Genomic DNA, 16,872 nt, shown 5'->3' with positions numbered 1-16,872 from the left:
ACATCTCTCGAATGACCAATGGTGTGGAATATCTTTTCACGTATCTATTTGCTGTTTGTATTTCTTCATCTGAGAAGTGTATTCATCTCAGATGCCCATTTTTGGATTGGTCTTTAAATTAGGAAGGCTGATTTTTTTGTGTGAGTTCTTTATATGTTTTGATAATAATCCCCTGGCTGAAGAAGAGCTGGCAATCGTTTTCTCCCACGTTGTAGGTTGTCTCTTCTCTCTGCTGCGCCACCTCATTCTTATGCCTTGAAACTTTCTACTGGCCTTGACTCTTCTCCTCTGTGGGAGCAGCAGTTCTCTTCCCTTCACCTTGTTGCCACAGAAGATCTTTTTCCTCAGAAATCTCATTTCCATGATACCTTCTAGCCATAACTTCTTCCTTTCCACTTCCTTTTACCTTCTTCCATCATAGAGGAAGTTAAGCAGACACGTTTGAAGTATGACTTTCTTTCTTCCCTAGGTTTGAAACTGTCTCTCACAGGCAGTCCTCAATATTCTTTCATACCTATTATCATTATTTTCACAAAATAAAAAAGTATCCAGGAATATATAAAAATATATTTCTATTGCCTAAAAATATTTGCTCTTCTGGCAAACCCAAACTCCCAAACTTTCAAATGATTGAGAATCACTTCTAAAGACTTACATAGCATGAACATTTTTCTTAAATACATTTGACTTATTTTTTTTTCAGCTAGATAATGCATGCATGTGGAGGAAAATTCCAAAGCCAAAAGTAGGTTTTTCATCTGTATCAGTCCCTTGCCGAGTTTGTTAAGGCAGTTACTGTTAGGGCCCCACATATGTACTCTTTTATATGGATACATTTTTATATGTCTGAACATACTATATGTACTAATTTGCATTCCTACTTACAACATATCTTGGAGATTGTAGCATATCAGTACTTATAGAGATACTTCGTTTTAAAATAGCTGGCAGTGTTTGTAGGGTAATCTAAGTAAGCAGACCTCTATTGAAGAACATTTGGGTTGACTCTGATCTTTGACTATTACAAAGGAATATTCTTGTACATTTATCATTTTCAGTGAATATTCTTGTACATTTATCATTTTCATAGGCAAGAATATAATTGGAGATGGACTAAAGGAGACATTTTTAGATCCTTTGTTATATGCACATTTAAAATTGTGAAAGACAGTGCCACAAAAATGGCTTTATATGAATAGTTCCTAATATGATAAATTTTAGTTAAATTTTTCTTTACATTTTATTAAAAATACCATAAATTACTTTTTTTCAATCTTCAGGCTTGCTTTATATTCTCCTTAATTTGGTCCATTGGGGGAAGTTGTGATACAGATGGTCGTCTCACTTTTGATGGTTTCATACGATTAACCATAATGGGGAATAATGAAGACCATCCAGTCCCAGCTTGTGTGGGGAAATGGGAATGCCACTTTGAAGAGAAAGGCCTGGTCTATGACTACATGTATGAGGTATGAATAAAACGCTTGTCATGACAAGATGTTTGGACTTTTCAGTTGTGTTTTTCAGTCCCTTCTTTATACTTTTTATCTATAAATTGTGGCAACATGTTTCTATTTTTCTACTTTATAAAAGAATTCATAAAATATTCTTTTAACCAACAAGTATTTAAGTAATCATTTTATTTATGCAAATTTTATTTCTGTAAGATCTGAGCAGAATCTAACCCATAGTTTGCCTACATTATGGAAACTTAGAAAGGTGCATGACTATCAGACCAGACCTGAGCCTAGTTCTGCGGACTAACAGTGCGGACTGTTTCCCTAGAACCATGCTAACACAGATCTTTAAGACCAGGGTTAAAAAGAGAATTTCATCTCCATTCATCATGTTAAAACGTCAATAAAGTGATCTCTAAAAGTAAGAAATGAAGAGGTAAAAACATAAGCATATTTAAGAATTGAAGATAAGTACCAAAATACACAGTTACAGAGGTGAAGGTCGTAGGTGCGAAGGAGGAGAAAATAGGTGTATGGGATTGCTGTTTTTCTTAATCTTGTAAGACTTTTTACTCTAAAATATGTAATGTATAGTTTTGATAAAAATAAAACTAAAACTTAAAAAATGTGTAGTATTAAAGACACATTTAGCTAAATTTGCAAACACATACCAGAGACGTATGAAATTGCTAGAAAATAGGAAAGGGTTCTTAGAGCCAGCATAGCCCTGAAGCAAGGTCATTGGTTTTGTTTCCTTGCCATGTGTTTACCATTTTATTACTTGGTGGTGAGAGCCGGGATCTCCAGGGAGAGGGAAGGACAGTCTGGAGCATAGAACGGTTAGGGTGAAGCGGATTGGAAGGCAGGCAGGTGTGTCAGGACAGCCTCACATCTCAACCAATGGTTCATGAGAATTGCAACACTGTAACATTAGTGCTACCATGACACGTGTCCCAGCCGAGTATCAGCCTGAATCAAAATGTCAGAGGGTAATGTTAGAGAAAAGTACAGAGAGAGTTCATGTGATAATTTGTTTTTGGCTAGATTACTGTTTACTGTAAATTATGAAATAAAAGTCTGGTAAATTATAACAAGGTATAGTAGAGTGGTGCTTAAAAATAAACGCTAGATATATACAAAAAGCCATCTTAAAGACATTTTGAGAAGACTGGAATGTAGACAGGATATAAAGGCAAACATATCTGACCTTCTAGATATGTTGAATCTTGTGATAAAATGTCATTAAATTTTTTTAGATTGTCATTTACAAAGGAAAATCCAAAGAAAATGTATATTTTTAAAATTGAGTGGTAAATTCATGAATGTTAATCTTATTAATTTGCTTTATGACATACATTACTTATATCCTTTTATATGAATTAATATTTCATCGTAAAAGTATGAAAAGAACAAATGTTTTAAAAGGAAACAATGTAAGTATTGAAAGAATCCTTAAGATGTGTAAGTACACGGTTATAACACTTTTATATTCTCTTGTAGTTGAAAAATCGTGGTCGCTGGCTACATTGGAATGAGTTAATTAAAAGTACTACTTTAGAAGACAAGCGTGTCAATATCCAAGATATCATAGTCCCTACAATGGATACAATTAGATATACATTTCTTATGGATTTGAATATTACCTCTGCAAAGTAAGGAACTCTGCCATAAACATGGATTTTGAATGGAATGGTGTCATTCTAATAGAATTATAGCAATTTTTAGAGTGAACTTTAAGGTCATCCAGTAACTGAGACCTGGGCAGACTAATTAACAGATGCAAGGTGACATGCATGGTTAATGATAAACCTAGAATCCGGGTTTCCTATGGTCTGCTCAAAGATCTTGCCATGTACTTTGTTGCCTTGCAAGTAATCTCACAGCAGCACACTAAGTCAGTTGCCGTGTTATGGTTAAAACTGTGCGTTCTGTTTAAAGGTTATGTCCCTGAGGTATCAAACTGATAAAGATCCACATTCTCCCATTATACCTAGCATTTTTATAACATGTCCTATGTCAAAACAGTTCTGGATTTCATAACTTAGATAAACATCAGGTTTTAAACTCAGATTTAAATCAGAATAATACATTAAAATGGAACAAATAATAATGATCGGAAACAGACATGCACTATAGGCATTACATACCAACTTTTAATATTTTATAGTTATTTTTCTTTTAAAACATTAGATTTAGTTTATCTTAATATTTTTTAAAAGTTTATATAATATTCATAGATGTCATGATCTTTCAGTAAGGAACTTGTTTCTGAGTACATTTTGTGGCTTTAAAAAAATAGGCAGCTAGCTAATGAGAAAAATTATTTCATCCCTGTTTTGTATCTCTTGATGTATTATTTTACGTTAGAGGTTAATGTTGAGAACTCTTTCACCAGGCACAGTAGTGTACACACATAATCCCACCAATTTGGGAGGTTGAGACAGGATGGTCAGACCAATCTGGATAACATAGTGAGACATTGTCTCAATCAACCAACCAGCCAATCAATCCATCAATCAAATAAATCTTTCTTGGGAAGACAAAGCAGTTGCCTATTCTGGGAAATTCCTAGCATAGAGTTCTTTTGTTCGAGAAATTGTTCATCAGAATAATACTTTTAAATGAATAAGTACAAATAAGTAATTATAGAGGTGAACATTTACATGACATACATTTATTAAAATATTGACATTTGAGTTATGTAAAATATTGACGTTTGAGTTAGAATAGTAATATATGCTTCTTTATTAACCACATTAATAAGATATAGCAGTAGGCATGATGACAATAATTATTTTAAAGAAGTATGAACATGAGTTACATTTTTGAGACATAAAAATTATTATTACCATTGCTGCATTTTATTTAGAGAGTAATGAAAATGTAATCTTTTTACCACCCAAGTTCATGGATTCTCTGAATTTTAAAAATTTCTTCAGTTTGTTTGTAGAACTCCAGTTCTTTTCAGTACTTTTTAAATTAAAGTTACCTTAATAAACAGCTTTCTACCAAGTAAGTGTTAGTCTGGAACGTGGAGTGACTTCCCAGGGATCTTTCTAGTTCCAAGAGAACTTTAAATTAGCACTTAAACTACTGTACTAATCTGAAAAATGAGTTAGAATAACTTGGGTGACTTAGGTACCCTTTTACACTGGAGCACTACTCCTGAGTCTTAGGGCCAACTTTGTGTTGGTTTTTGTGTGCTATTACTAGTCAAAATGAAAATATTTAATCTTTAATGTAGCATTGCTGAAACTTGAGTTCCTTAAGTTTTGTGAACATAAATTCTTATGATTTTTCCCCCTTAAAATTAATAATTTCAGCCAAGGATACAAAACCGTGCGTGAGTCTCCATTGAATGAAGAATTTCTTAAAGTTTGTTTTTATACAAATATCTAAGTAACTGAATTGATTTTAAATGCCATCAAATTTAGTAATTAGTAGCTTTAGAACTCACTGTCATTCCAATCTCACAAAAATTTAAGGTAATTTATCTTATTTCTTTCACTTTACTCTTCTATTTCATATTATTCTGTACACTAACTAAAAAGTACAAATAAATATTTTTCATAGGAGAAAAACTCTTGACTTTCTTTTCTAAAAACCTAGGCATATTACTTGTTTTATTAGTGTATTGCAATGTTAATCTTTCAAAATAATAGTAATAATAATTATTATTTTTAAATGATCATAGGTAAGTATGAGAGCTTCTATATAAAGATGACTTGATTATTACTTGTTTTCAAGTAACCCCAAATTCCTTTGGTGAAAATGTATTCTGACTTTCTTCTATTTTGAATAACACGCTCATTGCTTTCTTCAAGGCCACTGCTCTTTGTGGGTCCAACGGGCACAGGAAAATCAGTGTATGTGAAGGATAAGCTAATGAACCATTTGGAAAAGGACCAGTACTTCCCTTTTTATATTAACTTCTCTGCACGGACCAGTGCCAACCAGGTTCAGGTTCGTTGAAAACCAGAAATACGAATGTGTAATTATTAACTTATTTTTATACGATAAACATTTAAAATTGTGTTATATGAGCAACTGTGTAAATCTTTGAGTTTAGAGACAATCTGTTTTACATTAATAGTGAGTTAATTTGCTCTGTCACTTTTTTTTCCTGAGATAAAGCAATGACTAATTTCTTAATTGGTGAAAGCCTAAAACAAGCGTGTGCGCATGCACACACACACACACACACACACACACACACCCCCAGAGCACTGGGGATGGGCATGACGGTACTTTCATTTTTCTTCCTGGAGTGTGCTGTATGCCTTTAGGAGGATTTACTGCTCACTGGATCTCTCTAGAGCAGGAGCCATGTAACTCTACATCCCACCTTTTGCCTCTAGATATGAGAAGATGAAACTACTTCATGAACCCTTTTCTAACTGCCGTGTTTAACATCCACCTCTTAGGTTATGACTAGTCACTTCCCCTGACCTGCTTGTACTGTTTTAATGCTAGGATTCCTTTAACTTCAGAATCTTCACATTTGAAGCTTATTTACTGTGGAGTTTTATTTGAATGAAAACAGTTTCAATATTTGTTTTTACAATGGACAAGTGTTTTCCAAAAATATCAGAAATACAAAAAAATACATTTATGTCAGCTATAAGAAGTTGCTGAAATTTATAAAGATTGATGCTTTTAATTATTAAATAAGTTAATGCTGGAGTATCCAATGAAAAATTATATACCGGAGAAAGATATATATATATATATATATATAGCATATATGTAGAAAAGTAATGTAATTTATAATTCTGGGCACGTGGAAGGGCTTGAATAACTGCTGTTTGAATGATGATGAATGTGAAGTTCAGTTATCACCCTAAGTGTGAATGAATAAGGATAAACACATACATAGTGTTGTTTTGCATTGTTTCCTCACAGAGACTGCAAACTCCTTTTGTTTTCCAGTAGTAAACATCGCTTTTTATGTTGTTAGTCATTAATAAATTAAACAAATGGTAGCTGCTACTGATAAAAAACCCCAAGGGATGCTGACGTGTAGGTCTTCCTTCCTAATGTGTATTTAACATGAGCAGAAATAATCATAGTAAATTTGTAATACAAGTATAGGTAAATATATATCACTCTTTCTTTTTAAAATTTAGAATATTATTATGGCCCGATTGGATAAAAGGCGCAAAGGAGTTTTTGGACCACCTATGGGAAAGAAGTGCATCATTTTTATAGATGATATGAATATGCCAGCCCTGGAGAAATACGGAGCTCAGCCTCCTATTGAATTATTACGGCAGTTTTTTGATTGCGGACATTGGTAAATATTTAACTGAAGTCTTAAAAGATCAGTTTGAAGTAATATCTCATGTTTTACATTTTTAACTTTTCGAAACGAAATATATATTTTTGAAGATATTTAGGCAAAATTCATTCTTTAGATTTTTCTATACAGAGATTTTTGAAGGGATTTTTCTATATATTTGTTTGTTTTGTGAGATGAGTTCTTACTGTGATGACAAGGCTGGTCTCAAATTTGTGTGCTTAAGCAATTCTTTCACCGTGCAGTGAAAGACACCAGGTGTACATCATCGCAGCAGTTGTTTCTGTCTGTCTCTGTCTCTCTGTCTCTGTCTCTGTCTCCTTCTGTCTGTTTCTCTCTATCTCTGTCTCTGTCCCTCTGTCTCTCTGTCTGTCTCTGTCTGTCTCTGTCTCTCTCATGCACACAGAGAGAGAGAGAGAGAGAGAGAGAGAGAGAGAGAGAGAGAGAGAGAGAGAGAGAGACTGGGAATCATACTTAGGGCCTCCTATAAGATTGACAAGTGCTCTACCTCTGAGATACACCCCTGTACCTCTATAGCTTTCTATAGCTTTCTTTTTAAAGATTTTTATAATGGAGTTTTATTATTTATTTATTATGAGCACAATAAACTGAGGAAGGTACAGAGATTTTCTTTATATTCCCTGCACCCACATATTTGTAACCTCTTCTACTTTCAAATTGTCCATGAGACTGGCACGTTATTTTCAACGGATCAGCATACGCTGATACATCATAGTCACCCAAAATCTGTAGTGTATGTTAAGATTTGCTTTGCAGGGTATATATCCTCTACATTTGGAAAATGTATAATGTCATGTATCCATCAATGTAAAATCATCCATTGTATTTTCGCTGTTCTAAAATACTCTTTATTCTTTTCCCCTTCTAGACCCTGACAACCACTGATCTTCTTACTAATAGTTTAGTTTTTTCTAGAATGTCCCAGCGTTTGTCAGCTTTCTATTGTTCTAACAAATATTTGAACCAATCAACTTATAATGAAAACATTTCATGTTCATAGTTTTGGAGACCCCAGTCCATGATCAAAGGGCCCCCTGCTTTTAGAACTGTGGAAAGGCAGACTGTCACACCTCTTCATGGTAGCCCGCCCTATGTTGTAGGGTGAGCTCTCACTTTTATTTTTATTTTTCCTTCCTTTTTCTCTCTTTTTACTCAGCCCAAAGTTGCTCTGCAGAGCATATCTTTTTGCCCCTGACCTTCTTGTTTTTTCTTTTCCTGTCTTTAATAAACGTGGAATTTTGTCATGGTTAAAAAATAAAAAGAATATGGTGAGACAGTATATCTTGACAGGTAACACATTGGAAGCAAAATCACTTGTCTCATGGCTGGGAAGCAAAAGAGAGAAAGAGACTGGGGTCCCCAGTCCCCTTGGAGGGCATTCACAAAAGACCTACACACTTCCACTAGGTGCCACCTCTTTAAGTCTCTACCACCTCACAACAGTGCCAAGCTGAGCCAAGCCTTTAATCTGCAGGCTTGTGGAAATAGTCTGCATCTAAACTGTAGTAGTTATATAGTTGGAATCATGTAGCAGGCAGCCTTTCAAGATTGTCTTCTTTCATTTAGTACTATGCATTTAAGTTTCCTTTTGACTGGACAGTTCTTTTTTACTGCTGAATAATAATCCATTGTCTAAATGTAGACGGTTTATTAGATCATTCTCCTGCTAAAGGACATCTCAGTTGGTTCCAGATCTTGGAAATTATGAGTAAAGCTATTACAAATGTTTGTGTGCAAGTGTGTAGATATAAGTTTAAATTCCTTTGGGCGAATACCAGTAAGTACAGTTATGAGTTCATGCGGTGTGAATGAATCTGTTTGGGTCTGTAAGAGATTGTCCAATTGCCTTCCCATCAGGAATGAGTGAGAGTGAGAGCTGCTTCACGACCTCTATTCCACTTGGTGTTTGTCAGTAGTCCAAAGTTTGGTGATTCTAATAGGTGTGTGGTGGTACATTGTTGTTATTTAAATCTGCATTTTCCTGACTACATGTGGTATGGAACATCTTTGTATATGTTATTTGCTTCTTTGGTGAGATGCCTATTAGGGTCTTTGGCTTATTTTTTTACACAGATTGTTTGCTTTCTTATTGTTCAATTTTAGGAGTTATTTGTATTTTTGGATGATAGTTCTTTGTCATATGTCTTTTACAGAATATTCTCCAGCCTGTGATTTGTCTGCTCATTCTCTTGACACTGCTTTTTAAAGAGCAAAAATTTTAATATTAATGAAGTCCACCTTGTCAATTATTTCCTTTAAATATCTTGCCTTTGATGATGTATCTTAAAAAGTCAATATCATACCCAAAGTAATCTAGATTTTCTTCTACGTTATATTCTAGAAATTTTGCATGTAATGTGTCATACCACATTAAGTTTACATTTTGCGTTTCATACTTGGGTCTGTGATCTACTTTGGGTAAGTTGTTTGTAAAGGTTGTGAAGTTTGTCTAGTTTTTTTTTTTTTTTTTTTGCTTATTCATAACCTACTTTCCTAGCACCATTTTGTTTGTTGAAAGACTATCTTTGCTGGACCTTGGAGCCAGCCCACTCTTTTTGGTCAAAGAGTGTTTTTCTAGAATGTCCCAGCGACTTAATGGCCTGTGAAAGTAGTTTCCACTGAATTGTGTCAGATATACATTTCTGATTAAAACTTTGAAGTTTGTTATTTTATAATGAGTCTCTTCTACATAACAAAGGTGCTATTTAAACACCTTTCTATGCTCTGGAGATTAGGTTTGAGGTGATAAAAGAAAATCAGGACTTGGCCATAACGAGATGACTGTACACTGGGTTGTTCAAACTGAGCATAAAAGGTGGGTATTATTATAGCAAGCAAAAAGTAGATTGTCTTAGGTAAAATGGAGCATACAGTCACCCTGCCTATATCCAGGCAGCTCATGGGTGCATTCATCCAGGCTTCTCTGCGTTTGGGGAAAGAAGAGGAAAAGTGAACAAGTTGGAAAGAAGAATAGGAGGAAAGCATTGGAAGGGCAAGAGGGAGGGACATTTTAGACACGGAATCTGGACAATAGAATTAGTGTCATTCAAGGAAGAAATAGAACTCTGTTTGTAATAAAAAAATTCCCTTGGAACGTTATCTCCAGTTATTCCTTTCACAGAAGCAACTTAAGGTTATACTTCTAGGGATGTCTATATTTCATTCGCCCTATATTCTTTTATAACAGATTGTCTGATTTTTTTGTTTTTGGCATGGTTTCAAGGTATGACCTCAAGGATACAAGTAAGATCACCCTGGTTGATATCCAGCTGATTGCTGCCATGGGCCCTCCAGGTGGCGGGAGAAACCCAGTCACTCCCCGTTTCACTCGGCATTTCAACATTTGCACTATTAATACCTTCAGTGATGAGACCATGGTCCGAATCTTCTCGTCGATTGTGGCATATTACCTTAAGATTCATTTATTTTCTCCAGAGTATTTTTCAGTTGGGAACCAGATAGTCAGCGGGACAATGGAGGTAAGCAAGTAACACACTGCAGGATGTTTTGGTTTTATGTGTCACCCGCATTTGTCTCTTAAATTTTTATTATTAACACATGTTTGCAGAACGTGATTGCAGTTGTCATTGTGAGTTGGCATGTGTACATAATACGTCTTAATTCTTTTTTCTTTCATCTCCTACCTCCACCCTTGCTCCTTCCAATTTTTGGCCTATTTTTATCTTTTTTTCCCCTCATTTCTTTTTTTTCCATCTCTTTTGGCCTTCATTATCAATGAAGACAGATACAGGAAGATTATAAGCTTTGAAATTAGAGCATCCAACAGGTTGAGGCTTGCCTGATAATTTCTAATTGTAGGATGCAGCACAAGTGGTTTGATCCTTATAGGCCAGTTTTTAATAACTAAAATGGAACGTAATACTTATTTCACAAGATCATTATAAGGAATTCATGTTTCCCTATTTGTTAGGTTTCTACTTTGATATTTATTAACTTTCTGTTTTCTTTCTTCTCATTTATAAGCAGCTTATAAATGCATTATTTTTACAAGTCATACCATGTAAGTTAGAAGGAATAGTAAAAAAATAAGGCAATACAAAGGTAGGAGCAGAAAACGAGACTGCCCTTGGGGCTCTAACTTGTTCAGAGTGTGTTATTTTGCCCTTGTTCAGAGGCCTCATATCTAATGGTAAAAGAAAACACTGTATTTAAGGTAAGCTGATTATAATCTCATCAAAGTAAGCTTTCTGGAATCTTGATAAATGGAGTTCCCTCTGTGATGCCTGGAATAGGAAACAAAAGGCCCCCCAGAAATCACTGCATCAGTTCCCACAGATGTTCCCTTTTTAAAGTTCTCCCTTTGTTCTTGCTCATAGTATTTTAGAAACTATGAGCAAAGAGGTAGTGTATTTGTTCTGGTACAAGCTCACCTGTTTATTAGATATATTTTATTTCAGGTATCTCTCGGAAGGGTGGGAAGCTGATCAGCTAGAATAGGATGCAGAAAGGACTTCTCCATCCCCATTCTTTGAAGCATTAGACACCTGTCATGTGCAGAATTTAGGATGGAGAACACATACACACAAACTGTTTTTCTGTTTATCAGGCTATGTTATAAAATATTTAATTTATCACCCTCAAAGAAAATATTAACTGTCATTTGATGGATTAAGCAGATAGTTAAAGTATACTTCATTTCGGTATTAGCCAATTAAGATGGAAGAAGAGAGGGACAGAGAACATAAGAGAGACAAGGGAAAGAAAAGAATAAATTGTTTTTTTCCAAAAGAATTTAAATCATTTATTGTTACATGTGATAATGAATAATGTACATGCTTCATTCACATCTATCATTTTACCTGGTATCATCATTCAACTTAGACATTGTACACCATGTGCCAAAATCATTTTTAAAAATTTTATTTGTGCATTTGCAATATATACTGATCATGTTCAATGTGGAGAATTGGTACCTGTACACAACACATCTCAATTCATTTTCCCCTTCTTTTCCCTCTCCCTTCTTTGCCAGCATCAGATTCATTTATTTATCTTATAAAATCTTATAAAGTTAAAAGTCATAATACAGATAGCAGCCGACTAACAGGCCAAAAGCATATAAAACACGTCAAGCAATTAAACCAAGTCATACTCTTCTTTTAGACATATTATCCATGCTGGATTACAATAACTAGTTTCCTGTTGTCTATCTTTTATTTTTAACTTTATTTATATGACAAACTTTTCACATAAAGAAACCATGGAATATTAAGCTTAGGTGTCTGATTTACTTAACACTATGATCTCAAGGTCACCCATTTTCCCACAAATGACTCAAGTGTGTCCTTTACGGCAGCGTTGTACTCCACTATGTACACATGTGACAATGTGTTTGTCCATTCACCACTGATGGGCATGCAGGCTGCCTCCAAGATGTAGCTGTCATGAATTGTGCTTCATAAACATTTTTATGCACTATAATATGATGTCTTTTTTCAAATACAAAATGATTTTAATTTCACTTAATGTGAGTTTGGACAATATTACTGATTCAAACTACCAAATATTTTAATATCTCATTATTAACACTAGGCTGTTTTTCTTACATTAAATATTGGTGATATAAAATGTTAGCATCTACAAGATAAACTATTGCTCTTAGAAAGAACTAATTTCCTTTAACTCTTTGGGGAAAAGGAATGACTGGGTCAAGTGATATTTCTATGTTTTTAGTTTTTTGAGGAATCGCCTACTGATTTCCATAGTGGTTACACCAGTTTACATTCCCATCACCAAGAAAAGTTCATTTCCTCCCGGCAGCTTCTCCATTTATTACGAGTTAGTTTCTTGATGATAGCCATTATTTCTGGAAAAATCTCAGTATTCTTTTTGTTGTTGTTGTTTTGAGACAGAGTCTCACCATGTAGGTCAGGCTGGCCTTGAACTTTCTTCACAACCCAGGCTGGCCTCAAACTCACAGCAGTCCTCCTACCTCACCCTCCCAAGTGCTGGATTACAGGGGTGCACCAACATGCTCGGCTGTCAGTAGTATTTGAATTTGCATTTCTAGACTCGCTAGCAATATTAAACTTTCAAAATATGATTATTAATGGTTTATACTTCTTCATCTGAAGAGTCTTTATTAACTTCAGATGCCCATTCTTTGATTGGGTCTTTTAACTGGGGGCTAACTTTGGGGAGTTCTTTATATATTCTAGAAATTAGTGCTTTGACTGATGGGTAGAATTTTCTCTCATTCTGTAAGTTTTTTTCTTCCCTCTGTTGATGGTTCTCTTTGCTGTATTGAAGCTTTTTAATTTGATATGATTCCATTTATTGATTCATAGTATTATTTCTTATGCAGCAAGGATTCTGTTAAAGTCTTTTCCTACAGATTTTAATTTTAAAAATTTTAAAAGTTTAAAATAAATGTGGCATTAACTTTAAGGAATTCTAACTATACACTGCTGAAGATTTTTATCAATTATTTCAGAATACACTAACTTTATACAACACATTTCAGTTTTTAAATTAATCTTATTGGTACATTTTAGATACACATAGTGATAAAATTCATTATAGGGAATTTGTACCTGTACATGATATATCTGGATTCTATTTTCCCATTTCCTTCCCCTGCCTTCAACCCTCCTTCCCTTCCTTATTTACAAAAGCTTTGCTTCTCTTTATTCCTTCTAGTTTTTCTTTTTACAGCACAGTTTTTAAAAAGACACGTTTATTCAGCACCACAATCAGACTTTTACATATGGTAACCAACAGCATAGGTGCAAAAGAGGTCTACTTTAAAATTCTTTGTTAGAATGATTTACACTTTCCATTGAACAGAAGCTAAAGTAACTTGTTATATAGTTAGTCACAAATATAGTATCCCGGTGGTTGTGTGTGTGTGTGTGTGTGTGTGTGTGTGTGTGTGTGTTGTTTTTTGGGTGGTTTTTTGTCCATACACATGGTTATTTTTTAAAAATATGTCACCCTTCACTGAGGTGATAAATCTGTTTCACAGTCTGTGGCTCTCTGTCACTTTCTGACTCTTCTTGCGAGCTTTGTTTGCTGACAATAATGAAAACTTCAGTAAGTACTGCAGCTACTGCTGTTGTTGGAACTGCCATAGCTACTCTGAATCTCAACCTCATGGAGGCAGAGTGTCCACTTCCAAAGTTTCTCCCTTCCTGGGTCCAAAATTTGAAGACTGATTATTGTATTTGTTAAAGTCATTGTTGCTTGTAACACTTTGAAAATTGCTTCCATTAGTACCAAATCCACTGTAAGCATTTCCACTGCCACCACATTCATCACCACTATAACTCCCACCAAAGCCACCTCAGCCACTAAAGTTTTCTCCATGCCCAAAGTTGTCATTACCACAAAACCACCTTTATGACAACCACCAGTTTGCAGAACTTCAGTGTTTTTGGATAGAAAAGCACCAGTCATTTCTTACTTCAGTAGGCTTTCCTCGCTGCACAGTTATGGCCATTAACTGTGTGGTATTTCTGCATCGCAGTCTTATCCACAGAGTCAGAGTTATCAAAGCTACAAAAGCGAAGCCCCTTCTCTTTGCTGTGCCTCAGACAGTCATGATTTCACTGACTTCAATTTCTCCATATTGTTCAAAATAATCTCATAGGTAACATTCTTTAATCTTTCTGTAATGACCCCTAAAGAACCTTCACAGTTAAGAGGGCACCTGCCCTTTGACACTTTTCTCCTGGACAGCTCTCTTTGGTTCCATAATTCTTCCACTCTCCTCCTGTGGCCTTATCATCCTGCCTGCAGCCAACTTCTCCACAATGGCATATGTGACAAACTTAGGTGTCCTGAGCGCTTGGTCTTCATCTGTTGTTACCACAGAGTTCGTGGTGCTCTCCATTGCTCAAACGGCTTCTTAGACTCCCATCAGTTGTTGCAAAGTTCAGCCTTGAGATGAAGAGCTTCTGCAGCTATTCGGGCCCTTCAGGAGACTCTGACTTAGACATAATGGCAAGGGTGCTTCCTCCAGTAGAAAGGAGTAAGCTAACATACAGATCCCTGATTTGCTTTCAAGTTATTGGTAGTCAACAGGAAATTATTTAATGCACTTCAGAATGAATTACCTAATTTTATTTTCTACTGCAATTTTTAACTGCTTAACCTCAGGTCATCATTAAATAAAACAACTTAGAAATAAAATAGATTTGGGTGAGATCCAAATTGAGATAATATTAACTTCTAAAGCCTGGTTGAGTGCTATAAGCCAAAATAAACATATATTTCATACTATTATACATTTTACCAAGCTGATATAATCTGATAGGATAAATAATATCTTCCTTATTTGTTATAACATTGCTGGTTATAAGCATTTCCTTTTTGCTTTATTGCATTTTTTACATACAGATCTATAAACAATCCATGGAAAATCTTTTGCCTACACCCACAAAATCTCATTATACTTTCAACTTGCGTGATTTTTCACGAGTTATCCGGGGCTGTTTACTCATCAAAAGAGATGCTGTAGAGAACAAGCAAACTATGATCCGTCTCTTTGTGCATGAGGTTCTCCGAGTGTTTTATGATCGCCTCATCAATGATGATGATCGAAGGTGGCTCTTCAGATTAATTAAAACTGTTACAAAGGACCATTTTAAAGAATCATTTGAGAGTATCTTTTCACATTTGAAGAAAGAAAATAAACCAGTGAGTATATTTAGTGGACTAGTAAAATGATATGAAATATTATAATTAACATTGTAACGTGTCTCATTGCTTTTAAAGGGACATATTCCTTTAGCTTTTCTTATAAAGAGGTATTACAAGATTAACGTTCAAAAGAATGTATATAACACAGAAATTTTTAAAAGAATAGCTCCTTACATGATAGAAATTAAGTGACATAACAGATGTAAAGTGCACAACTACTCAGTGCATGACAATTATCCAAAATTACCCCGGTGTCTTAAAAAATACCAAAACTTTTCTTTTTATTTCAGAAGAATATCTTTTAGGTATTAGTTTTATAAGTGTGTCACTTCCTATCTTAATGTTTAAAATAATTATACAACTTATCATATTATAACGGGTAAAATAAAATTTTGCACATTTAAAAATTTTGTTTTAGAAAAAATTTTAAGTTTTGTCATTTGCTGATTTCTGTTTTATAGGTAACTGAAGAAGACTTAAGAAATCTCATGTTTGGTGATTATATGAATCCTGACCTTGAAGGAGATGATCGAGTTTATATTGAAATTACAAATATTTACCACTTTAGTGATATTGTAGACCAGTGCTTAGATGAGTATAACCAAACTCACAAAACAAGAATGAATCTTGTCGTGTTTAGGTACCTACATTTGATATTGATGCTTGAAATTGCTAAAATTTTATTATGAAATATTTAAATGTGCAAGAAGATAATAAAGAAAATATGTGAATACCCATCATCATATTAAAATATAAAATACTAGCAATTTAATTGTAGTCTCCTGTTGTACCCAACCCCCACCCCAATATGTCCCCCATCAAAACCTGGAGTAGTAAAAAGAAACTCTTTTTTTTTTTTTATTTAAGAGGAAAAAGAGAAAAACACAAAACAAACCAAAGCGGCGTAAGGGTACACGCAATACAGAACTACAAAACAAAACAAAACAAAACAAAACAAAACAAAAAAACATAACAGTAAGAAATTACCTGCTAGTAGATTACACACTATCTTCTTGAAAATAGTTCCTCAAATCACAGTATCAAAGAACACAAGGTGGACATTCAAACAGGGAGACTGCAAACAGCTGTGTTCAATGTTCCAAAAACATTGATAAAGTCAGCTATTTAACACCCCCAAACACACTTGCTGTTATATCCGTTAGAGCTCTTTTTCTTTTTTTTTTTCCCTCTCTTTTTTACAACAAAATTTACACATCTTGGATTTTATTACTCCTTAGTGCTTATTACTTTCTTTGGGGGGGGGGAAGAATACAGTCAAATATGGCAAAACAAAGCTGTCAGTCAATACCAAGGATAGACATAGCACATGGTGTAGAACAGAGTACAAGTTTATCAACAATGGTTATCAACGTTGTCCCTTGTTTCCTAAAAAAGAATTGTCTATCTTATTAGATATTATAAAGTTGGACAAAACAG

General features: G+C 34.5%; 1 protein-coding gene across 2 annotated transcripts in view; it reads left to right on the top strand.

Moving 5' to 3' along the window:
- Dnah12 (dynein axonemal heavy chain 12) overlaps nt 1-16,872 on the top strand; it is a 244,057-nt gene that overhangs the window by 89,584 nt on the left and 137,601 nt on the right. The window contains exons 36-42 of one of the 2 annotated variants that reach the window (XM_063257331.1): nt 1,281-1,469; nt 2,958-3,109; nt 5,282-5,420; nt 6,584-6,750; nt 9,998-10,253; nt 15,133-15,432; nt 15,897-16,075. In XM_063257331.1, coding sequence (XP_063113401.1) covers nt 1,281-1,469; nt 2,958-3,109; nt 5,282-5,420; nt 6,584-6,750; nt 9,998-10,253; nt 15,133-15,432; nt 15,897-16,075 — 1,382 coding nt within the window. Of the gene's footprint in view, nt 1-1,280; nt 1,470-2,957; nt 3,110-5,281; nt 5,421-6,583; nt 6,751-9,997; nt 10,254-15,132; nt 15,433-15,896; nt 16,203-16,872 lie in introns of those variants that run through there. The other variant, XM_063257330.1, reaches the window with a different exon arrangement.

The sequence above is a fragment of the Cavia porcellus genome, unplaced genomic scaffold (assembly GCF_034190915.1).
Source record: "Cavia porcellus strain 051 isolate PalLab524CR breed Dunkin Hartley unplaced genomic scaffold, mCavPor4.1 scaffold_10, whole genome shotgun sequence".
In the NCBI taxonomy this organism is placed as follows: Eukaryota; Metazoa; Chordata; class Mammalia; order Rodentia; family Caviidae; genus Cavia; species Cavia porcellus.
Note: the sequence above shows the minus strand (reverse complement) of the source record. Positions and strands in the feature narration are given on the sequence as shown.